Raw genomic sequence first — 24,016 nt, 5'->3', positions numbered from 1 at the left:
ACCGGAAAAGGCTGTGCGCAAGAGCGTTGGGGGCGGAAGTGACGAGAAGGTGGTAGTCGGATAGTTGGCGGGTGGTTGAGTAGAACCGGTCGCCATGTCCGCGGGGAGCGCGACACATCCTGGAGCTGGCGGGTACGGCTTCAGGGGCGAGGGCATCGGAGCGAGCACTGGGGCGCGGGAGAGGCGGAGGCACCCTGAGAAGCTGCGTATAGGGTGGAGGGCCCCTTAAGTAGGAAGTAAAGGGTTGGACGTTTGGGGAGAAGGATCTTGAGCAGGCCTGGGGCCCTTAAAGGGCCGGCTGGGATCCGAGGGAGGAGGGAAACGGGGATTTTTGGAAGGGCGAGCCAAGGGGAAGGCGTAAACGAGAGCGTGCAGGATAGAGTGGAGTCTTTTGATATAGGGGACAGTAGAAAGGAAAGATTTTGGGGAAGGGTGGAAAGTGGGGGTTTGTTAAATGTAGCAATAATTGTTTAAGGAGAGGGGAGTTTTAGATTTAAAAGGTGATTCGGAAGTGTGAGTGGAATATAATAGAGGGAAAATGGGGTGCTGAGGCGTAGTAAGGAAAGAATAACATACATGAAAGCTTTGGGGCCTAATGTTTTCCTTTTTCTACGTGTAGGCGACGCAGCAAATGGGACCAACCAGCTCCAGCCCCACTTCTCTTCCTCCCGCCAGCGGCCCCAGGTGGGGAGGTCACCAGCAGTGGGGGAAGTCCTGGGGGCACCACAGCTGCTCCTTCAGGTGCTTTGGATGCTGCTGCTGCTGTGGCTGCCAAGATCAATGCCATGCTCATGGCAAAAGGGAAGCTGAAACCAACACAGAATGCTTCTGAGAAGGTATTTGAAGTTGAAGGGTCTCCACTAATTGCGAATTTAGTGGTTGTTTTGCCGGGCGCGGTGTCTCACGCCTATAATCCAGCACTTTGGGAGGCTGAGGCAGGTGGATCACGAGGTCAGGTGTTCGAGACCAGCCTGACCAACATGTTGAAACCCCGTCTCTACTAAACGTACAAAAATTAGTCGGGTATGGTGGCGCGCGCCTGTAATCAGCTAGTTAGGAGGCTGAGGCAAGGAGAACTGCTTGAACCCAGCAGGCGGAGGTTGTGGTGAGCTGAGATTATGCCCACTGCACTCCAGCCTGGGCGACCCAATGAGACTCCGTCTTTAAAAAAAAAAAAAGTTGTTTGTAATCCTGTAATCACATAATAATTTGTGTTAGTAAAGGATAAAATGGATATAGTAGTTGAGAGATCATTTAGTTTTGGAATGTTCCAGAAGACATTTTGTTACAAATACTTACGAGGCATTTTTGATTGGGCTGATTACATTTATGGACCAAATACCTTGTCTTGTCCTTGTCCACTTAGTTCAACTTAAGTTCTATTTCCATAGTCATTTAAAGCAACATAACATGTTTTTAATATATGTGCTTTTTCCTTGAACTCAAAAGAGAAGTTCAGGTAAATCAGGTGAGCCCCATAGTGTCATCTCTAATTAGAACCTGTAGGGTTTTATTTATGTATTTATTTTTTGACAGAGTCTCACTCTGTCGCCCAGCCTGAAGTGCAGTAGTGGGGTGATTTCGGCTCACTACAACCTCTGTCTCCTGGGTTCAAGTGATTCTGCTGCCTTAGCCTCCCAAGTAGCTGGGATTACAGATGCATGCCACCATGCCCGGCTAATTTTTTTTGTATTTTTAGTAGACAGGGTCTCACTATGTTGATCAGGCTCATCTCGGCCTCCCAAAGTGCTGGGATTACATGTATGAGCCACCATGTGCAGCCTATTGTTTGCAAAGATTGTTTTATGAGGAAAAATTAAAAGCATCTTGACAAAGATGTAATGCTTCTTATATATTAAGATTCTTAATACTGATGTTAATCGTTTAAGCTCTCTTTTTCCCTTAAAATAATAATCTTTAGGTAGTTGACCTCAGCAGGATACATAAACACTGGATTTAGAATCATAAAACCTAAAAACCCAGAATCCACAATTTGAAACCCAGAATCTACAGTTACTGGTTACATGGCTTTGGCATAACGAAACTCAGCTTTCTCGTTGGTAATATATACCTGCATTGTGTAGTGCAGTAGTCACTAGCCTCACGTGGCAATTTAAGTTAAAATTAAGGGGCTGGGTGTGGTGGCTCACACCTGTAGTCCCAGCTCCTCTGTAATTCTTCTTGGATTCTTGGAAGGCTGAGGTGGAAAGATCACCTGAGCCTAGGAGCTTGAGGCTGCATTGAGCTGTCATTTTGCCATTGCACTCCAGCCTGAGCATCAGAGTGAGACCTTGTCTAAATAATAAAAATAATTTAAATACATTATCAGCCTCCATAACTGTGAGAAATAAATTCCTGTTGTTAAAGCAAAAAACAAAGCAAAACCAAACAAAATACAATTTAAAATTTAGACCTTTAGTCACATTAGCCACGTGTCAGGTGCTCAACAGACGCATGTGGCTAAATGGTTACCATATTGGAGTGATGGACTAGAACACCTGTCACCAAAAGTTCTCTTAGACAACATTGATAAGTACTATTAAAGGCGGTCATAAGGATTCATTGAGATGATAATGTAAATGAATACTATAGGGGGTTAAATAAAGGTAAGGTGATATTGTTGAGTTTGTATTTAGTTTTGCCTCCACATTTAAAAAATGTATGCAATGCACAAAGTAAACAATATCTTACCTTCTAGACATAGACTGGGGAGATAGGCCCCTGTAGTCCCAGCTACTCAGGAGGTTAAGGCAGGTGGGTGGTTCACTTGAGGCCAGGAGTTCAAGACCAGCCTGGGCAACATGCTGAAACCCTGTCTCTACAGAAAAGACAAAAACAATTAACTAGGTGTGGTGCATGCCTGTGGTCCCAGGGTCTGGCTTGATTGCCCAAGCAGTGACTGCAGTGGCACAGTCAAGTAGTAGGTACTCCCAAGTAGTAGGGCTACAGTCGCATGCCACCGTGCCCGGCTAATTTTTTTTTTTATTTTTGGAAGAGATGGGTTTGCCATGTTGCTCAGACTGCTTCAGCCTCCCAAAGTGCTGGGATTACGGGCATGAGCCTGTTTGGTTGGTTCATTCATTCGTTCTTTCTTTCCGTCTTTCTGTCTTTCTTTCTTTCTGTCTGTCTGGTTTTTCATGTGATAGAGTCTTGCTCTGTTGCCCAGGCTGGAGTTCAGTGGCGCAATCACTGCTTACTGCTGCCTCAGCCTCTTGAGTAGCTGGGACTACAGTCTCATGCCACCATGCCCAGCTAATGTTTTGTATTTTTTTTTTTTTTTTTTTGAGACGGAGTCTCACTCTGTCGCCCAGGCTGGAGTGCAGTGGCTAGATCTCAGCTCACTGCAAGCTCCGCCTCCCGGGTTCCCACCATTCTCCTGCCTCAGCCTCCCGAGTAGCTGGGACCACAGGCACCGCCACCTCGCCCGGCTAATTTTTTGTGTGTGTGTGTTTTTAGTAGAGACGGGGTTTTGCCGTGTTAGCCAGGATGGTCTCGATCTCCTGACCTTGTGATCCGCCCGTCTCGGCCTCTCAAAGTGCTGGGATTACAGGCTTGAGCCACCGCGCCTGGCCTGTTTTGTATTTTTTGTAGAGATGTGGTTTTGCCATGTTGCCCAGGCTGGTCTGAAACTCTTGGGCTCAAGTGAGCCACCCGGCCCAGCCTTTTTTTTGGTAATTTATTTATTTATTTTTGAGATGGAGTTTCACTATTGTTGCCCAGGCTGGAGTGCAATGGCGTGATCTCGGCTCATTGCAACCTGTGCCTCCCGGCTTCAAGCGATTCTCCTGCCTCAGCCTCCAGAGTATCTGGGACTACAGGCACGAACCACCACACCTGGCTAATTTTGTATTTTTACTAGAGTCGGGGTTTCACCATGTTGACCAGGCTGGTCACGAACTCCTTGTAGTTTAAATTGAAAGAAACTAGATCAGGTTTTACCATCTTACTGGCTTTTCATTCTTCTTTGTTCTTCCGTAATAGAGTGAGGAATGATTAGTTAGATACAATTTAAGGGCTTTTGAGAACTTTACAAGGATGGAATTAGTTGGATTTTATGTTATGATTGTGGGAGTGGCACAAAAACAACTTCCTATTATATGCTTGAGGTATATGTGTTGTGTGCATTGCTTCTCTACCTTCTATTATGTTTTATTCCATGTACAGCCAACTAACTGAGCTATAGAGTGTCATAACTTTGCTCTTTAATTTTCTTTTTGAAGGCTGTAGCTTCTGGTCCCTAGAGCTTCTATAATTAGGTGGTCATAAAAATGCACATAGGGCTAAGGTCACAGAGAAATCTTGATTGTGGCCTTCAAGCAGATTGACTTTGTTTAGTGAGGTTTTTGTTTGCTTGTTAGAAAGACCAACTGTGTTTACAGGCAGATGAAGGGAAGGGTAGGGAGGTGCGGGATTTGGGAAAGGATAGTTGTATTTTGGACGACTAAAAGGCTTTATCTAGGCTGGGCACAGTGGCTCATGCCTGTAATCCCAGCACTTTGGGAGGCCAAGGTGGGTGGATCACCTGAGGTCAGGAGCTCGAGACCAGCCTGGCCAGCATGGTGAAACCCCATCTCTACTAAAAATACGAAAACAAACTGGGTTTATTGGCTCATACCTGTAATCCTAGCTACTCAGGAGGCTGAGGCAGGAGAATCATTTGAACTTGGGAGGCGGAGATTGAGTCAGCTGGGATTGTGCCACTGCATTCCAGCCTGGGTGATAGAGTGAGACTTCATCTCAAGAAAAAATAAAAATAAAAAAATAGGCCAGGCGTGGTGGCTCATGCCTGTAATCCCAGCAGTTTGGCAGGCTAAGGCAGGTGGATCATGAGGTCAGGAATTTGAGACCAGCCTGACCAATATGGCAAAACCCCATCTCTACTATAAGTAGAAAAATTAGCCAGGCATGGTGGTGCCCACCTGTAATCCCAGCTACTCAGGAGGTTGAGGTAGGAGAATCGCTTGAACCCGGGAGGTGGAGGTTGCAGTGAGCTGAGATCATGCCACTGCACTCCATCTTGGGCGACAGAAAGAGACTCTGTCTCAAGTAAATAAATAAATAAAATAATAAAAAAGAAGATTTTTCTCACCATAAAAACTTTTTAATCTAATTTCTCTTTTTTCTAGCTTCAGGCTCCTGGCAAAGGCCTAACTAGCAATAAAAGCAAGGATGACCTGGTGGTAGCTGAAGTAGAAATTAATGATGTGCCTCTCACATGTAGGAACTTGCTGACTCGAGGACAGACTCAAGATGAGGTGAGGAGGCATTGGGACTCTTTGGGGAAGGTGGTGAGTGGATTCAGATAAAGAAGACCTCTAAATAGACAGGTGTTAGATATTTATTAGTGAGTTTGGGTCATAGTCTCTGAAGTCAGGACTGGGTTTAATTTAACTTCAGAGGAAGATAATGAAATGGGTATAAATGAAGTCTCTGTGTTGGTTTGAGTAAGAAACCATGGAATAAAAATTTCAGATATAGGAGAGAATTCATTCCTTCTTACTTGGTCGAATGAATGAATGGGAAGAAAATCTGTCTGCCATTGAAATCAACCAATTGCCACATCTTCTTAATTGAACATTTCCTTTTTTAGATCAGCCGCCTTAGTGGGGCTGCAGTATCAACTCGAGGGAGGTTCATGACAACTGAGGAAAAAGCCAAAGTGGGACCAGGGTACGTATTCTCTTGTTTATGGAAGGGTTGGGTGTATGACTCACATTAGCCTCATGTTTTTCATCCGTAGGTAATATGTGTACATGATATTTGATTTGAGGTTTGAGGGGTATGTGTGTGCACACTGTATAGCAGAATTCTGGCTATCAAACAGATACAAGCTGTTGGGAGCTATTTTTGGACTTTATTTCACATTTAATGTTTTTATTGGAGGAAACAAATTATAGGAAAGTGTAAAAGAAGATACCACCAACATTTAATGTGTATACTTTTTTTTTCTTTTTTCTGTGCCATATGATCTGCAGAAATAATATATATACTTCCTTTTTTTTTTTTTTTTTTTTAAATTTGAAATGGAGTCTTGCTCTGTCACCCAGGCTGGATTGCAGTGGCACAATCTTGGCTCACTTCAAGCTCTGCCTTCCGAATTCATGCCATTCTCCTGCCTCAGTCTCCCGAGTAGGTGGGACTACAGGCACCTGCCACCACACCCGGCTAATTTTTTGTATTTTTAGTAGAGATGGGGCTTCACCATGTTAACCAGGATGTTCTCAATCTCCTGACCTTGTGATCCGCCCACCTCGGCCTCCCAAAGTGCTGGGATTACAGGCGTGAGCCACTGCGCCCGGCCATGTATATATTTCTTAACTTTTTTCTGTGGAAATAATTATCCTCACAAATGGGCTCATATATATATTTTTTGTCTTTATGATGGTTATACGTTGTGATTATTCAGGTAAAGACTTAATCTGTTTCATTTCATTCCTTCCATCATTCAGTGTTTGAGTTTCTCTTCACTGTCGGTTGATAGGTACTTAGGAAATGCAACATTTTTAACATTAGCTTAAACTACACAAAATAAGTAACAAAATTTACTTCCTACCCCAAGCCAAGAATTTATTTATTTATTTAGAGATGGAGTGTTTGGTCTTGTCACCCGGGCTGGAGTGCAGTGGCGCCATCTCGGCCCACTGCAACTTCTGCCTCCTGGGTTCAAGCAATTCTCTGGCCTCAGCTTCCCACGTAGCTGGGATTACAAGTGTGTGCCACCACACCCAGCTACATTTTGTGTTTTTAGTAGAGATGGGGTTTCACAATATTGGCAATATTGTCTTGACTCCTGACTTTGGGTGGTCCCCCCGCCTCGGCCTCCCAAAGTGCTGGGATTACAGGCGTGAGCCACTGTGCCTGGCCCCAAGAATATATTTAAACTTTCTATATGTGTTGGTTGCTGTTTTGAACTTTGTCTTTAAAAAGTTATCTTTACCTGCTACTTTTTATTAACTGTATATGGTTATTGATCACTTTATTATAATTTAAGTCATCTTCACATTTAGAATCTAAATTATCAGTTGATGTGGGCCTTAAGAGATTTCTCTGTATGCATGATCAATCTTTCCCCATTAATTTTTTGTGTGTGTGTGTTGTTTTTTTTTTGAGACAGAGTCTGGCTCTGTTGCCCGAGCGGGAGTGCAGTGGCATGATCTTGGGTCACTGCAACTTCCACCTCCTGGGTTCAAGCGATTCTTGTGCCTCAGCCTCCTCAGTATCTTGGACTACAGGCATGCCACCATGCCGGCTAATTTTTGTAATTTCAGTAGAGATGGGGTTTTGCTATGTTGGCCAGGCTGGTCCCAAACTCTTGGCCTCATGTGATCTGCCTACCTCAGCCTCCCAAAGTGCTGGGATTACAGGCATGAGCCACAGCACCCGGCTTGCCCCATTGATTTGGATAGACAAGACCACATTTGTTTATAACCTATTAGACAGCCAGCAAAAAGGAATTCTGTTCTTAAATATTGGGTTATCTCCATAGACTGGAAAATAATGGTAGTGAATGTATAAGAACAGATTTGATCTGAAATCTGTTGGCCAGTTGACTTTTAAGATCAAGAAGTTTATTTGTTCCCCAGCTGTTAAGGCATGTTCTCAGACATTAGCTAGCAAAAACCCTTCTAATGTATATAGTCCCTTTTGGTTATTTGGAAACTTGAAACATTACAAATTAGATCTGGTGACCCATTTGACTCCTTTTTTGGTTTTGACCACGTTGAGATCATCCTTTTTTGTTTCTCTTTATAGGGATCGTCCATTATATCTTCATGTTCAGGGCCAGACACGGGAATTAGTGGACAGTAAGTAATGTTTTTGGCTCACGTAGCACTTTTTGTGAAGAACAAAGTACAGGGGTCTGTATAGCAAGTTGGCAAACTGTCCCTGATGGCTGTTCTAGCCCTTGTTCATGAACTGTACACGAATTTGTATGGGAGTTTAGAGGGGTTGACAGCCGCATACTTGGGTAACGTATAAAGCGGATTTACGTGTGAGTGATTGAACACTGGCCTGCCTGGGCACTAGTCAGTTCATTCCATTCAGTTTTACTGTTTGTGTTTTTCCAAGGAGCTGTAAACCGGATCAAAGAAATTATCACCAATGGAGTGGTAAAAGCTGCCACAGGAACAAGTCCGACTTTTAATGGTGCAACAGTAACTGTCTATCACCAGCCAGCACCTATCGCTCAGTTGTCTCCAGCTGTTAGCCAGAAGCCTCCCTTCCAGTCAGGGGTATGTTTTGGGGAGGGATCATGAATAGCTTTATCATTTCTATAAAAATGATATGTGCCGTCCAGGTGCAGTGGCTCATTCCTGTAATCCCAGCACTTTGGGAGGCCGAGGTGGGTGGATCATTTGAGGTCAGGAACTCGAGACCAGCCTGACCAGCATGGTGAAACCCCATCTCTACTAAAAATACAAACATTACCTGGGCATGGTGGCAGGCGCCTGTAACCCCAGCTATTCAGGAGGCTCAGGCAGGAGAATTGGTTGAACCTGGGAGGTGGAGGTTGCAGTGAGCCGAGACCATGCCGCTGCACTCCAGCCCGGGCCACAGAGCAAGACTCCATCTCAAAAAAAAAAAAAAAAAAAAACAAAGATGTGCCAAGTAATACATATAAAGAAGAAGAAAAAGTCGTCAAATTCCAATCCCGAAAGTTACCTGCTATAGGTATTCTGTTAGTGTGTTATCTAGCTCTCCACAATATAATGAACACCTGAGCACGTATCTCTTCATATTGATATGTTCTACAAAGGAGATTGATAGAGCAGAAGGTATTGTACATTTTGAAGTTAGTGCTTTTAGTTTGTATTTGTAAACTTGATGATAACTGGAGGACTAAGAAGGCTGAGTCTGATGAAGCAAGACTTTGCTGATACATTCCTCCTAGAAAAAAGGGTTGGAGAGAGCAGCCTTCACTGAAGAGTATCACAGGGCTGACTGTACTACCCAACACTCTATCCCAGTTTTACAGGAGACTGTCTTTGCTATAATTTCTTACTGACTTATTTCAAAGATTGAGGATTTAATTATATATTTGCTGTTTAATACGAAGTATTCTTTTCTTCCTACAGATGCATTATGTTCAAGATAAATTATTTGTGGGTCTAGAACATGCTGTGCCCACTTTTAATGTAAAGGAGAAAGTGGAAGGTCCAGGCTGCTCCTATTTGCAGCACATTCAGATTGAAACAGGTGCCAAAGTCTTCCTGCGGGGCAAAGGTTCAGGCTGCATTGAGCCAGCATCTGGCCGAGAAGCTTTTGAGCCTATGTATATTTACATCAGGTATGGATGCATAGGGCAGGGGACATGTGAATTCTTGTCAACTTGTTGGTACAGTCAGGAGTGATTCAGAAGGAGCAAGATAAAACCGGGTGTAATTAATAGTAACATGAGGGATTTAGGTAAATGCTAGGAGTAATTATAATTAGTTAAATAAATTGTAGAATTGGGGCACGGTGGCGCATGCCTATAATCCCAACACTTCTGGAGGCCAAGGCGTAGGACCACTTAAGCCCAGGAGTTTGAGGCCAGCCTGGGCAACATAGCGAAACCCTATCTCTACAAAAAAATTAAAGAAATTAGGCCGGGCACGGTGGCTCACACCTGTAATCCCAGCACTTTGGGAGGCCAAGGCGGGCAGATCATGAGATCAGGAGATCGAAACCATCCTGGCTAACAAGGTGAAACCCTGTCTCTACTAAAAATACAAAATATTAGCTGGGTGTGGTGGCGGGCGCCTGTAGTCCCAGCTACTCAGGAGGCTGAGGCAGGAGAATGGCGTGAACCCGGGAGATGGAGCTTGCAGTGAGCCAAGATGGTGCCACTGCACTCAAGCCTGGGCAACAGAGCGAGACTCCATCTAAAAAAAAAAAAGCCAGATGTGGTGGTGCACACCTATAATCCCAGCTGCTCAGGAAGCTGAGGCAGGAGGATGGCTTGAGCCCAGGAGGTTAAGGCTGCAGGTAGCTGTGTTTGCACCACTGCACTCCAGATTGGGTGACTGAGTGAGACCCTGTCTTAAACCAGGTGTGGTGGCTCACACCTGTAATCTCAGCACTTTGGGAGACCAAGGCAGATGGATCAGTTGAGGTCAGGAGTTCGAGACCACCCTGGCCAACACGGTGAAACCCTGTCTCTACTAAACGTACAAAAATTAGCCAGGTGTGCGCAGTGGCTCACGCCTGTAATCCCAGCACTGGGAGGCCGAGGTGGGTGGATCACCTGAGGTCGGGAGTTCGAGACCAGCCTGACCAACATGGAGAAACCCCGTCTCTACTAAAAATACAAAATTAGCCGGGCGTGGTGGCACATGCCTATAATCCCAGCTACTACGGAGGCTGAGGCAGGAGAATTGCTTGAACCTGGGAGGCAGAGGTTGCGGTGAGCCGAGATCATGCCATTGCACTCCAGCCCGGGCAACAAGAGTGAAACTCTGTCTCAAAAAAAAAAAAAAAAAAAAATTAGCCAGGTGTGGTGGCAGGCACCTGTAATCCCAGCAACTCAGGAGGCTGAGGTAGGAGAAGTGCTTGAACCCCAGAGGTGGAGGTTGCAGTGAGCTGAGACTGCGCCATTGCACGCCAACCTGAGCGACAGAGCAAGACTCCGTTGCAAAAAAAAAAAAAAAAAAAAGAGAAATTACTGAATTAGGAGACGGAATTGTCTCTTTAGTATTCAAGTCTTTTGGTTTTTTACAAGTTAGTACAAAAGTGAATCTTGGCCTGTAATCCCAGCACTTTCAGAGGCCTAGGCAGGCGGATCACAAGGTCAGGAGATCGAGACCATCCTGGTTAACATGGTGAATCCTGTCTCTACTAAAAATAGAACAAAAATAATTAGCCAGGCATGGTGGCAGGCACTTATAGTGCCAGCAACTCGGGAGGCTGAGAGGCAGGAGAATGGCATGAACCCGGGAGGCAGAGCTTGCAGCGAGCCAAGATGGCACCACTGCACTCTAGCCTGGGCGACAGAGCGAGACTCCTAAGAGTAGCTGGGACTACAGGCGCCCACCAACACGCCCGGCTAATTTTTTGTATTTTTAGTAGAGACGGGGTTTCACCGTGTTAGTCAGGATGGTTTCGATCTCCTGACCTCGCCATCTGCCCGTCTCGGCCTCCGAAAGTACTGGGATTACAGGCGTGAGCCACCACACCTGGCCAAAAAAAGTGAATCTTAAAGTGAGCTGTGATAAGCCTGAAATAATTTTCATTTAAACCTGTATCAATATTAATACATTTTATAGTAATTTTATGAACTTTAAAATATTTTTATATCAAGAAGTACCGTTACTCAGAGAAAGACTAATAAAATATTTGTGGTAATGATAATAGATATATTTTAAAAGACATGTTATTTTGTGTTTCTGTTTTGTGATTTTCAGAGGCCTAGATTTTGAGCTACAGTGAATATATTAATGTAGATTTGTAAAATAGCATGAAAAATGAAAGCAGAATTCTGCATCTTTTATTTATTTTTCTCTCCTTTGAATTCCTGGTTATTTCTTTGCAGTCACCCCAAACCAGAAGGCCTGGCTGCTGCCAAGAAGCTTTGTGAGAATCTTTTGCAAACAGTGAGTTGTATTTGTCTGGTACTCATTCAGAAAAGCAGTTGCCGTTTTGGAGTATGTCTTAACTGTTTCTTTCACCTGTTTAGTTTCCTAGTACTGCTATAACAAGTTACTGCAGTTGGGTGGCTTAAAATAACACAAATTTATTCTATCACAGTTCAGGAAGCAGTCCGAAATCAAGGTGCTGGCAGAATTGATTCCTTCTGGAGTCTGAGAGAGAAATCATCCCATGCCTCTCCTCTCTCCTAGCACCTGGTCATTGTGTTGGTTTTCTATTTTTTTGTTTTTTGTTTTTTGTTTTTGAGTTGGAGTCTCGCTCTGTCACCCAGGCTGGAGTGCAATGGTGCTATCTCGGCTCACTGTAAGCTCCACCTCCCAGGTTCACGCCATTCTCCTGCCTCAGCCTCCCGAGTAGCTGGGACCACAGGCACCCGCCACCACAGCCGGCTAATTTTTTGTATTTTTAGTAGAGAAGGAGTTTCACCATGTTAGCCAGGATGGTCTCGATCTCCTGACCTTGTGATCCGCCCACCTCGGCCTCCCAAAGTACTGGGATTACAGGCATGAACCACCGTGCCCGGCCCATTGTGTTGGTTTTGGCTTATATTAGCATAGCTCCAGTCTGAAGTAAAGGTAGAGCTATAATAATTTGAAACCAGTTAGACATGTTTGGGGGATGATTGCTCATTTGGTTATGCATTCTTTTTTTCTGTAAACAACCAAAAGTTAAACCTTAGGACTGTCTTTATAGCACTTAAAGGAAATCAGGTTTTGGACTGAATATGTTCAATCTTGTGTTCTCTGGTACCTTATTGGGTAGCTTATGGTGGTGTTGTTTTTTTTTTTTTTTTTGAGACAGAGTCTCACTCTGTCGCCCAGGCTGGAGTGCCGTGGCGCAATATCAGCTCACTGCAACCTCCATCTCCCAGGTTCACGTCATTCTCCTGCCTCAGCCTCCTGAGTAGCTGGGACTACAGATGCCCACCACCATGCTCGGCTAAATTTTTTGTATTTTTAGGAGAGACGGGGTTTCACTGTGTTAGCCAGGATGGTCTCGATCTCCTGACCTCGTGATCTGCCCGCCTCGGCCTCCCACAGTGCTGGGATTGCAGGCGTGAGCCACTGCGTCTGGCCTTGTTTGTTTGTTTTTTTACTTTGTTTTGTTTTTTTACTTCCTTTGTTTTTTTACGTATCACCTGATTTACCAACCCTTGTACCAGATAATTTTCTTGACCATTTCCCATCTTTTTGTTGGTACTTGAGGTTATGGACTTAATAATGTATAGGAAGGAAGTATGAGGAAAATACTAAACCCTTAGTAAACTGTGAGTAAACCTTGAGGAAAAGTCACCCAGTAAATGTGAATGAATGAGGTCTCATCAGTTATACTAACAACTTGGAAATTTCCTAGTTACTTAATTTCTGTGGCTTTCTAAATGACTTTGTACCCCAGAATTGAGTATACTTTAGGGGATTCAGGATTATTCATGCTCCTAATGCCCAAAATTGGCTTAATAATTTATAGATCTGCCTTATTAAAATGTTGAGGTGGGCTGGATGTGGTGGCTTATGCCTGTAATCCCAGCACTTTGGGAGGCCAAGGCGGGTGGATAACGAGGTCAGGAGTTGGAGACCAGCCTGGCCAACATAGTGAAACCCCCATGTCTACTAAAAATACAAAAACTAGCTGGGTGTGGTGGTACGCACCTGTAGTCCCAGCTACTTGGGAGGCTGAGGCAGGAGAATCACTTAAACCTTGGAGGTGGAGGTTGCAGTGAGCTGAGACCTTGCCATTACATTGTAGCCTGGGTGACAGAGTGAGACTGTCTCAAAAAAAAAGGTTGCAGTGATACGAGATCGCACCACTGCTCTCCACCCTGGGTGACAGAGCGAGACTTATGTCTCTCAAAAAAAAAAAAAAAAAAAAGTAGGTTAAACCAGTTTAAATTTGATTGGAATATCGGTAGATATATTTTAATTGCTAATGGCTTTGGTCCTAGAATTATAGAATCAGACCCTTGTAAATACACAGCTTGGGCTGTCCCATGTTAATTTGTTTCCCCCTCTCTTTCAGGTTCATGCTGAATATTCTAGATTTGTGAATCAGATTAATACTGCTGTACCTTTACCAGGTGTGTACATCTTGAAGTGTTTAAAAAATATTTTGCTAGTGATAGTTATGTGTAATTATGATACTGGAGGCTAGACTGTGCCAGGGCACTATTAATGTTCCCTTTAATTTAGGGTAATTTGGAAAGCCATTCATGCCTCAGTATTTTTCTTCCCTAGATATTAAGTTTAATATTCAGCTAAATTGTCTCATTCTGCTGCAGCTGATTAAACACTTTTTTTCTTCCCCCTCAGGCTATACACAACCCTCTGCTATAAGTAGTGTCCCTCCTCAACCACCATATTATCCATCCAATGGCTATCAGTCTGGTTACCCTGTTGTTCCCCCTCCTCAGCAGCCAGTTCAACCTCCCTACGGAGTACCAAGCATAGTGCCACCAGCTGTTTCATTAGCACCTGGAGTCTTGCCGGCATTACCTACTGGAGTTCCACCTGTGCCAACACAATACCCGATAACACAAGTGCAGCCTCCAGCTAGCACTGGACAGGTAGGATGTCAGGATATGCAACAAGATACTACTGAATTTAGGAAAAACTGGGGAAAGAGGGGAAGTAGTGGTATTCCAGAAATAAATAATGTAATGTGGAATGTTTTTTTCCTACTGTCTTCTGTGTTCCTACCACCAACCTACCTGAATATTTTGGATTAGCGTGTATGTGTGTATGTCATCCTAAAGTTTATATTTTCACAGTCTTGCACACCAAATAACTTTTTAAAGTAGGGCTGGTGGGCACACTTGCTATAAAGGGTCAGATAGCAAATATTTTAGGCTTTAAGGGCCATACATTCTCTGTTACAACTATCACACTCGGTGGTTGTAGTGCAGAAGCAGCCCATGGATAATACCTCAGTGAATAAGCATAGCTGTACTCCAGTAGAACTTTATTTACAAAACAGGTGGCAGGCCACAATCATAGTTTGCTATACCCTTGGCCATTGTTTGCCTAACCTTGCCTTTGCAATGTTAACAAAGTCCTCAAGGAGAATGGGGCTACCTTCACCACACCTCGCAGTGATTGGAAATGAGTTACAATTTCACATCTTAGGAGGAAACATAATCTCAGCATTTGGGGAGGCCGAGGCAGAAGGACTGCTTTAGCGCAGGAGTTTGAGACCAGCCTAGGCAACATAGTGAGACCCCATCTCTACAAAAAAATTAGCTGGACATGGTGGCACATACCTGTATTTCAGCTACTTAAGAGGCTGAGGTGGGAGGGTCCCTTGAGCCAAGCTAGGAGGTCACGGATGCAGTGAACCAAGATGGTGCCAGTGCACTCCAGCCTCAGTGACAGAGTGAGATACTGTGTCTCAAAAAAAATAAACATTATGTAAGAGATATATAAACTTTTCAAATGTAAGGATTATAAATGCTGGCATGTTTCTTTTATAACTTAAGAAATGTATACTTACTTTTTTTTTTTTTTTTTGAGATGGAGTGTCGCTCTGTCACCCAGGCTGGAGTGCAGTGGCACCTCTCGGCTCACTGCAAGCTCCGCCTCCCAGGTTCACGCCATTCTCCTGCCTCAGCCTCCCAAGTAGCTGGGACTATAGGCACCTGCCACCACACCTGGCTAATTTTTTTGTATTTTTAGTAGAGATGGGGTTTCACTGTGTTAGCCAGGATGGTCTTGATCTCCTGACCTCATTATCTGACTGCCTTGGCCTCCCCAAGTCGTGGGATTACGGATGTGAGCCACCGTACCTGGCCACAATTTCTTAAATCGTGAAAGTAGAATTGTAGGAAAAGAGTAGATGTCTGGATGATAATCTGGATGGTTTATATACTGGTCTTAGAGGCAGGGGAGAGACTTCATGAGAGCATGGTAATGGATTTATGGTGGGTCCTTCGCTGTGGGCCTCTCATAGTGTACCCATGCCAGAGTAAATGGCAGCCTCAAACCATTGTCCAGCCCCCTTACCTGTGGGCTGTGAGCACTGAAGGGGGTTGCACAGTGTATAACAGAAAAACTATGAACTAAATTTTATTTGTGGTCCCTGGTAAAATTTATTTATTTTATTTTTATTTATTTTTATTATTATTTTTTGAGACGGAGTCTTGCTCTGTTGCCCAGGCTAGAGTGCAGTGGTACCATCTCGGCTCACTGCAAGCTCCGCCTCCCAGGTTCATGCCATTCTTCTGCCTCAACCTCCGAAGTAGCCGGGACTACAAGCGCCCTCCACCACACCTGGCTGATTGTTTTGTATTTTTAGTGGAGACAGGGTTTCACCTTGTTAGCCAGGATGGTCTCGATCTCCTGACCCCGTGATCCGCCCACCTCGGCCTCCCAAAATGCTGGGATTACAGGCGTGAGCCACCATTACTTTATTTTGAGAAGAATCTCACTCTGATGCTAAGGCTGGAGTACAGTGGTGTGATCTTGGCTCACTGCAACCTCCGCCTCCTGGGTTCAAGTGATTATCCTGCCTCAGCCTCCTGAGTAGCTAGGATTACAGGCACATGCCACCACGCCCAGCTAATTTTTGTATTTTTAGTAGAGATGAGGTTTTACCATTTTGGCCAGGCTGGTCATGAACTCCTGACCTCAAGTGATCCGTGGCCTTGGCCTTCCAAAATGCTAGGATTACGGTGCTAGTATTACAGGCATGAGCCACCATGCCCGGCCGAAATTATTTTAATTTTTATATTTAGACAGCTCTGTAGGTCCCCACTTTTGAATGTCAGTCCTTTGTAATTGGGAAGCAATACAGCAGAGTGGTTAAAAGCAGGGAGTTAAGGTGGCCGTGTTGGCTCATGTACCTGTAATCCCAGCACTTTGGGAGGTCGAGGCGGGTGGATCACTTGAGGTCAGGAGTTCAACACCAGCCTGGTCAACATGGTGAAACCCTGTCTCTACTAAAAATATAAAAATTAGTTGGGCGTGGTGGTGGGCACCTATAATCCTAGCTACTTGGGAGGCCGAGGCAGGAGAACTGTTTGAACCCAGGAGGCAGAGGTTGCAGTGAGCCAAGATCGCATCACTGCATTGCAGCCTAGGTGACAAGCAAAACTCAAAAAAAAAAAAAGCTGGGAGTTAGAATTAGATTGACAGGGTTCATCATGCTTTCCCATTTTTGAGCTGTGTGATACTGGGATGTAACTTGACTTGTCTAGGATTTGGTTTTCCTTAGATGTAAAATGGGCACAGTGATAAAAATCTAAGAGGTTTGCGAGGATTAAGTAAGATGATCCAATCTGTCAATAAATGTTAGCTGTGTTATTAATACAGTCAGCCACCTTACAACGTTTTAGTCAGTGATAGACTGCATATATGATGCTTGTTCTGTAAAATTGTAGTAGCATATTTTTACTGTACCTTTTCTACATTTAGATACACAAATACTTACCATTGTGTTACAGCATTCAGTGCAGTAACATGCTATACAGGATTGTAGCCTAGAAACAGTAGGCCATACCATATAGCCTATGTGTGTAGTAGGCTATTTTCATCTTAAGTTTGTATAAGTACACATTTGTTCAATGACAAAATCGCCTTGCAGTGCATTTATCAAAACATTCGCACTGGCGTAGTGGCTCACACTCGGCGTAGTGGCTCACACCTGTAATCCCAGTATTTTGGGAAGCTGAGACAGGTGGATCACAAGTACTAAAAAAATTAGTTGTGCATGGTGGCACGTGCGTGTAGTCCCTCGGCAGGCTGAGGCAAGAGAAGCGCTTGAACCTGGTAGGCAGAGGTTGTAGTGTCCCTCGGCAGGCTGAGGCAAGAGAAGCGCTTGAACCTAGTAGGCAGAGGTTGTAGTGAGCCGAGATCGCACCATTGCACGCCAGCCTGGGAGACAGAGCAAGACTGAGACTCTGTCTCAAAAACAAAACAAAACACGTATTACCATTGCTAAGCAACGCATGGCTGTATAGAATTTTCTCTTCAGACCTGCCTATTTTTCTGTAATATATATTGTCTTTTGATACCCCTTATTCCTTTTTGGAACAACATCTTCAAACATTAGACTTAATCTTGACATAGTAACTTACAACCAAGGGAGTGGAAGATGAAATTGCTTCTTCCACAAGCATTAGCAGCATTTATAAATTACAGAAAGCTTATTACAGAAAGCTAATCATGTTGACTGTCAGTGGTTGGAGTTCTGTTTGTTAATGGTCATGTTTGTTCCTAGTAGCCCAAATGCACAACAGAGTTTTCTTAAAAGTTCAAAGCACTGGGCCGGGCGCGGTGGCTCAAGCCTGTAATCCCAGCACTTGGGGAGGCTGAGGCGGGCGGATCACGAGGTCAGGAGATCGAGACCATCCTGGCAAACACAGTGAAACCCCGTCTCTACTAAAAATGCAAAAAAAAACTAGCCAGGCATGGTGGTGGGCGCCTGTAGTCCCAGCTGCTCAGGAGGCTGAGGCAGGAGAATGGCATGAGTCCGGGAGGCAGAGGTTGCAGTGAGCCGAGATCGCGCCACTGCACTCCAGCCTGGGCGACAGAGCGAGACTCCAGTCTCAAAAAAAAAAAAAAGTTCAAAGCACTGTATATAGGTTGTCAATTTCATGTTTCCCTAGGATGAAGGTGAGAAGGCTAGGTGATGCTGTTACCAAATTATACATGAAGGAAACTAAAGACCTGAAGATGCAAAATTCATGAGATACTTATTGATCCTTAAAGTATATTGTAATCATTGTTTACTTATTCCTTGGGCATTCTCACACTTTTTTTCTTCCTTGGTTTGTTTTGGTCCCAGAGTCCGATGGGTGGTCCTTTTATTCCTGCTGCTCCTGTCAAAACTGCCTTGCCTGCTGGCCCCCAGCCCCAGCCCCAGCCCCAGCCCCCACTCCCAAGTCAGCCCCAGGCACAGAAGAGACGATTCACAGAGGAGCTACCAGATGAACGGGAATCTGGACTGCTTGGATACCAGGTTAAATAAAATACCCTGTTTTCCTATCTTCATCTTATTCTCCTACTATATTCTCCCTTTAAAAAAGATAAATTCACATCATTCTCCCAGCACTAGGATTTCTGCTTTCTGGAATTTATTTTGGTTGGGTTTTTTATCCTATTCAACAGACTCTTGAAAGCCTCTGAGAGTTCTTACTTTCTTATACATCTCACTCAAAGCTATTGATCTACCAATATGTGGCTTGTATTTAAAACCTTGGCTTTCAGTGGTGCTCTTTTACCCTCCACCTAAAAAAGAGAGTGATATCTCCCTCCAGTCTCCCCACCCCACAAGACTGCTAGAAAAGGAGCGATTCTGTACATGTAATTGTAAAGTTAGCCACTAAAGTTAAAAAGATTCTTAATTTGTAGTTTTGGTGCAATTTTATCAGAAGTACCTTTCCATTTTGTCAGAATCCTTGAATCATTCTTTAAACCAAAACATTTTTTTATGGTTTCTAGCTAGGTTTATAGAAACTAGTTGAGCTATGGGCAGTCAGTTAAAAACAGGCTATAGATAGCATAATGAATTATAACACCCCTGTCCAAGTCCTACAGAGAAAAAAAAAACCCTACTTTTGACTACAGTTACACAGCAAATCCCAAAGAGCTTTGTAGTAGTTTAACTTACTACAACTTATCAGAAAGATGAGGCACTTGACAGTTACATTAAGGAGCTAAAGTCAATACAGCAGTTGTAGATTTGCTAATGCCACTGTATTTTTCTGCTCATAGCATGGACCCATTCATATGACTAATTTAGGTACAGGCTTCTCCAGTCAGAATGAGATTGAAGGTGCAGGATCGAAGCCAGCAAGTTCCTCAGGCAAAGAGAGAGAGAGGGACAGGTAAGTTGGAATAATTATGCAAATGTATTCAGATGTCATTTGTTTGCACCATTAGTCAGAGTAGTGATCATTGCTATGAGCTTAAGTATTCTGAAACTGAAATGAAATCTTTGAATCAAATATGCGTCTGTTTGTTGTAATTGATGCAATGAAGGAAAATATAATGATAGGCCTTTTACAGACTTAGAAGCAGTTATACTTGACTTTGAATAATTTATTACTTGTTCAGACATCTTTCTTGACTTCCATTGTCCGCATCTTGGCCATTTTCCTAAGGATAGACAGTAACAGAAATGTTATATAATTCAGCTATTTTTGCTACTTTAGAATTATTAGAATATCATGGATGGAAGTACATGAATATGGGAGTTCAGCCTGCCACACAGTGCTTGAATTTACCTTTCTTACATTAGTATATTAACCTTCATAAGAAAGGAGCTGATATCGTTTCATAACAGTTCATTCGATTTTTGTCATGGCAATTGCTGTGTAGATGGGCCTTATACTTTTATAAAGGGGCTGGGGGAAGGTGGAAGCAGTTGAAATTAATGGTTAAAATGAATTTGAAGGATTGTCTGCAGATTTAATTGCACTTCTAATCCACTGGATAAGTTAAGAAAATTTAAATTGTCTGAAAGAAAGTTTCATTTTGTCTTTCAATAGGCAGTTGATGCCTCCACCCGCCTTTCCAGTGACTGGAATAAAAACAGAATCCGATGAAAGGAATGGGTCTGGGACCTTAACAGGGAGCCATGGTGAGTGTGGTATAGCTGGGGGAACAGGGGAGTGACTAAGACTGGTCTAGAGCTGTTAGTTTTCTCAGCCAGGCGCGGTGGCTCACGCCTGTAATCCCAGCACTTTGGGAGGCCAAGATAGGTGGATCACCTAAGGTCAGGAGTTCAAGACCAGCTTGGCCAATATAGTGAAACCCCATCTCTACTAAAAATACAAAAACTAGTGGGCATGGTGGTGGGCGCCTGTAATCCCAGCTACTCGGGGGGTTGAGGCAGGAGAATCGCTTCAGCCTGGGAGGCAGAGGTTGCAGTGAGCCAAGATCAGACCACTGCCCTCCAGCCTGGGCAATAGAGCAAGACTCCATCTCATAAATAAATAAATACATACATAAATAAAGCTATTAGTTTTCTAACCTGATGTTCATTCAGGTGTTTAATCCAACCTCTGTAATCTATTAGCCAGTGAAAATACTTTTGGGCCGGGCACGGTGGCTCACGCCTGTAATCCCAGCACTTTGGGAGGCCAAGGTGGGCGGATCAGCTGAGGTCAGGAGTTTGAGACCAGCGTGGCTAACACGGTGAAACCCCATCTCTATTAAAAATAGAAAAATTAAGCTGGACATGGTAGTGCATGCCTGTAATCCCAGCGACTTGGAAGGCTGAGGCAGGAGAATCGCTTGAACTTGGGAGGTGGAGGTTGTAGTGAGCTGAGATCACACCACTGCTTTCCAGCCTGGGCAACAGAGTGAGACTCTGTCTCAAAAAAAAAGAAAGAGAAAGAGAAAATAGTTTTTAAAAAATTGTATACAGATAACCTGTAATTTCCAACCAATGTGTTTTGAGACAGAGAGAGAAAAAATAGTTTAAAAAAATTATATACAGACAACCTTTTATTTCCAACCAACGTGTATCTAGAAAAGAGTTAGTCGACTTATTTTATACATAGCATCAGTGAATATTAATGAGTAGTAGTAGTAGGTCATTTAAAAATCCTGTTGCCTATATTGTGTGAATACCAGGAGGTCATCTGATACGGACTTAATAAAGGTTGATTTTGCTTTGTATTGGGAGCTAAGCCACACATCTCCCCTTATAGCTCTATTGGTCAGTAATGGTCAGTTTGTGGCTGTTAGGAAAATGTTGCTTTTTAGCATCCCAGAACTCTAAATCCTGTAGAAGTACATGGGATATTTTGTTCTTTGCTTGTACTCATAAAAATGAACAGAAGAAAAGACGTTTTTTTCTTTTCTTAACTTCTTTTCTTTTAACTCTTTAAAAGGTGAAATATCATCCCTCAAGAGACTCACTTGCTAACTTTCCTTTTTTTCTTTTTTTTTCTTTTTTTTGTGTTTCTTTTTTCTTTCTCTGTTTTCTTACATGGTTCTGGTGGATTCACATTTGCTGATGCTGGTGCTGTTTTTCCTGTGATCTTCAACGTTTTTGGGTGACCATTGACCCTGTGACCTCAAAATGGTGTCCAACTAACCACTTAAAATTAACATCTTTTTTTTTAATTAACGAATTTATGGTATTTTTTTTTTTCCCTTGGTGGGGATGGGGTTGGGGTTGTTTTTCTCTATTCTAGATTATCCAGCCAAGAAGATGAAAACTACAGAGAAGGGATTTGGCTTGGTGGCTTATGCCGCAGATTCATCTGATGAAGAGGAGGAACATGGAGGTCATAAAAATGCAAGTAGTTTTCCACAGGGCTGGAGTTTGGGATACCAATATCCTTCATCACAACCACGAGCTAAACAACAGATGCCATTCTGGATGGCTCCCTAGGAAACAGTGGAACAGAGTTTTGACCCTCAGTGACTCTTCTTAGCAATAATGCATGCATTTGATTTAACAAGACTCTGGGGCCTGTGCTGGGAACCAACCTGGACTTTGCAGAAGTTTGAGATTCAGTGCTGCCCTTTCTTAAAGGGGTTCCTTAACAACAACAACAACAAAAATCCTTATTTCTGCAGTGGCATAGAATCTGTTAAAATTTAATTAGAATCACAAACTTATCTCAGAAGCTTTTTAACAGTTCGTGAAATGTGCTTGTCCAACAAAGCATTCTAACAGGGTCGTTCCCATACACATTTGACCTGGTCCAGCCTTTTCCAAATGAATAGACCCAATTCTCACATAAAGAAAGTTTTATTTGTATTTTACTACTGTTTGGTCAATTTTGATACATAACTGGTTACAAACAGAGCCTTACTATTTATTAGTGGGGAAATTATTTTAAGACAGTCCTTTTCAGTATTTAATTCTGACAGATCTGCATCCCTGTTTCATTTTGGATTCTTTCTGTTTTGGAAAATGCTGTCTCATTTAAAACTGTTGGATATAGCTGGATCCTGGATAGGAAAATGAAGTTATTTTTTCATTGTTGTTTTTAATTGGGGTGATCCAGAGCTGGCACCTTCAGGCACATTGGTCTCATAGCCATTACTGTTTTTATTGCCCTTCTAAGATCCTGTCTTCAGCTGGGTCAGAGAAAACTTCCTGACTAAAACTGGTCAGAACTCATCACAGAAATGAAACACAGTGGTCTGTCTCTCTCAGAACTGGTTGCAGCTAAAATAGAGAGATCTGACTGCTGGCTATAGGATTTTGGACTTAATGACTGAAATTGCAACTTGTCCTTTTTCTTGGCATTACAGGTTTTGCCAAAAGAACTTTTTTTGTATCAAATACTGATGTGTGAAAGTGAAGGAGCTAGTCTGCTGAACCAGGAATAGTTTGAGATATTGAACTGTCATTTTTGCACATTTGAATACTTTGCAGGCTGGCTTTGTATAAACTTATCCTCTGGTTTCCTATACGTTGTAAATATGTAGACCATAATTTCATTATAAATAAATGTATAAATATTCTGCTTGTGGTTTCTCTGTTTTCTTCCACAACCCATCCATACACTAAAATTCATAAACTTTTGTACTCATAGCATAATGCAACTATAATATTACCAGAAAAATACATATACAGACCCCAAGGTTTGCATATAGTTCCAAGAGTTACGTAACTGCAAAATGTACCCTTAAAGTTCAAATGAAAATGTTAAGGATTATTATGCTGGATATTATCCATTTTCATATTTTAGCCCTCCTTTATTTAACAGGGTATTAAAAGGACTTCATGACTGAAGCAGATTTTAAAGGAAATATGTTATTCTTGGAAAGACATTTTACTTTATTTTTTTGAGATGGAGTCGTCTCGCTCTGTCGCCCAGGCTGGAGTGCAATGGTGCAATCTTGGCTCAGTGCATCCTCCACCTCCTGGGTTCAAGTGATTCTCCAGCCTCAGCCTCCTGAGTAACTGGGATGATTACAGGCACCTACCACCATACCCAACTAAATTTTGTATTTTTAGTAGAGACAGGGTTTCACTATTTTGGCCAGGCTGGTCTTGAACTCCTGATACTCAAGTGATCTGCCCACTTCAGCCTCCCAAAGTGCTGGGATTACAGGCGTGAGCTACCATGCCTGGCCAGAAAGACTTTTTTTTTTTGAGACGGAGTTTTGCTTTGTTGCCAGGCTGGAGGGCAGTGGCACCGTCTCAGGCAGCTCTGCAATCTCCACCTCCCAGGTTCAAGTGATTATTCTGCCTTAGCCTCCCGAGTAGCTGGGACTTACAGGCGCACGCCACCAAACCCAGCTAATTCTTTTGAATTTTTAGTAGAGACAGTTTTACATGTTGGCTAGGATTGTCTCAATTTCTTGACCTCCTGACTTGCCCGCCTCGGCCTCCCAAAGTGCTGGGATTACAGGCGTGAGCCACCGTGCCTGGCCCAGAAAGACATTTAAAAAGAACAGTGGTGGGCAGAGCTGCCTCTGAACAATTT

General features: G+C 43.3%; 1 protein-coding gene and 2 non-coding genes across 4 annotated transcripts; all 3 read left to right on the top strand.

Moving 5' to 3' along the window:
- Window positions 1–3: 3 nt before the first annotated feature.
- KHDC4 (KH domain containing 4, pre-mRNA splicing factor) lies at window positions 4–23,050 on the top strand. 2 transcript variants are annotated; one of them, XR_002516612.2, is made up of 14 exons: window positions 4–132; window positions 620–836; window positions 5,127–5,255; window positions 5,591–5,670; window positions 7,753–7,805; window positions 8,071–8,234; window positions 9,078–9,289; window positions 11,513–11,573; window positions 13,645–13,702; window positions 13,935–14,188; window positions 18,403–18,576; window positions 19,360–19,444; window positions 20,108–20,199; window positions 21,764–23,050. XR_002516612.2 is itself a non-coding variant. In XM_009183236.3 (14 exons), exons 1-14 carry the CDS (start codon window positions 95–97, stop codon window positions 21,961–21,963), a joined length of 1,845 nt encoding a protein of 614 aa, XP_009181500.1. In that variant the 5' UTR covers window positions 5–94; the 3' UTR covers window positions 21,964–23,050. The 2 variants fall into 2 exon arrangements, 1 of the variants encoding a protein (XP_009181500.1); XM_009183236.3 differs by having other exon boundaries at window positions 5–132; window positions 19,332–19,444.
- On the top strand, window positions 8,833–8,961 carry LOC116272340. The gene has a single exon (XR_004181037.1).
- LOC116272242 lies at window positions 15,520–15,656 on the top strand. Its single transcript, XR_004180967.1, has one exon. It is a non-coding gene; the product is annotated as a small nucleolar RNA SNORA42/SNORA80 family (small nucleolar RNA).
- Window positions 23,051–24,016: the final 966 nt, after the last annotated feature.

Source organism: Papio anubis, chromosome 1 (assembly GCF_008728515.1).
Source record: "Papio anubis isolate 15944 chromosome 1, Panubis1.0, whole genome shotgun sequence".
Lineage (NCBI taxonomy): Eukaryota > Metazoa > Chordata > Mammalia > Primates > Cercopithecidae > Papio > Papio anubis.
This window is presented reverse-complemented; position numbering and strand designations above follow the sequence as displayed.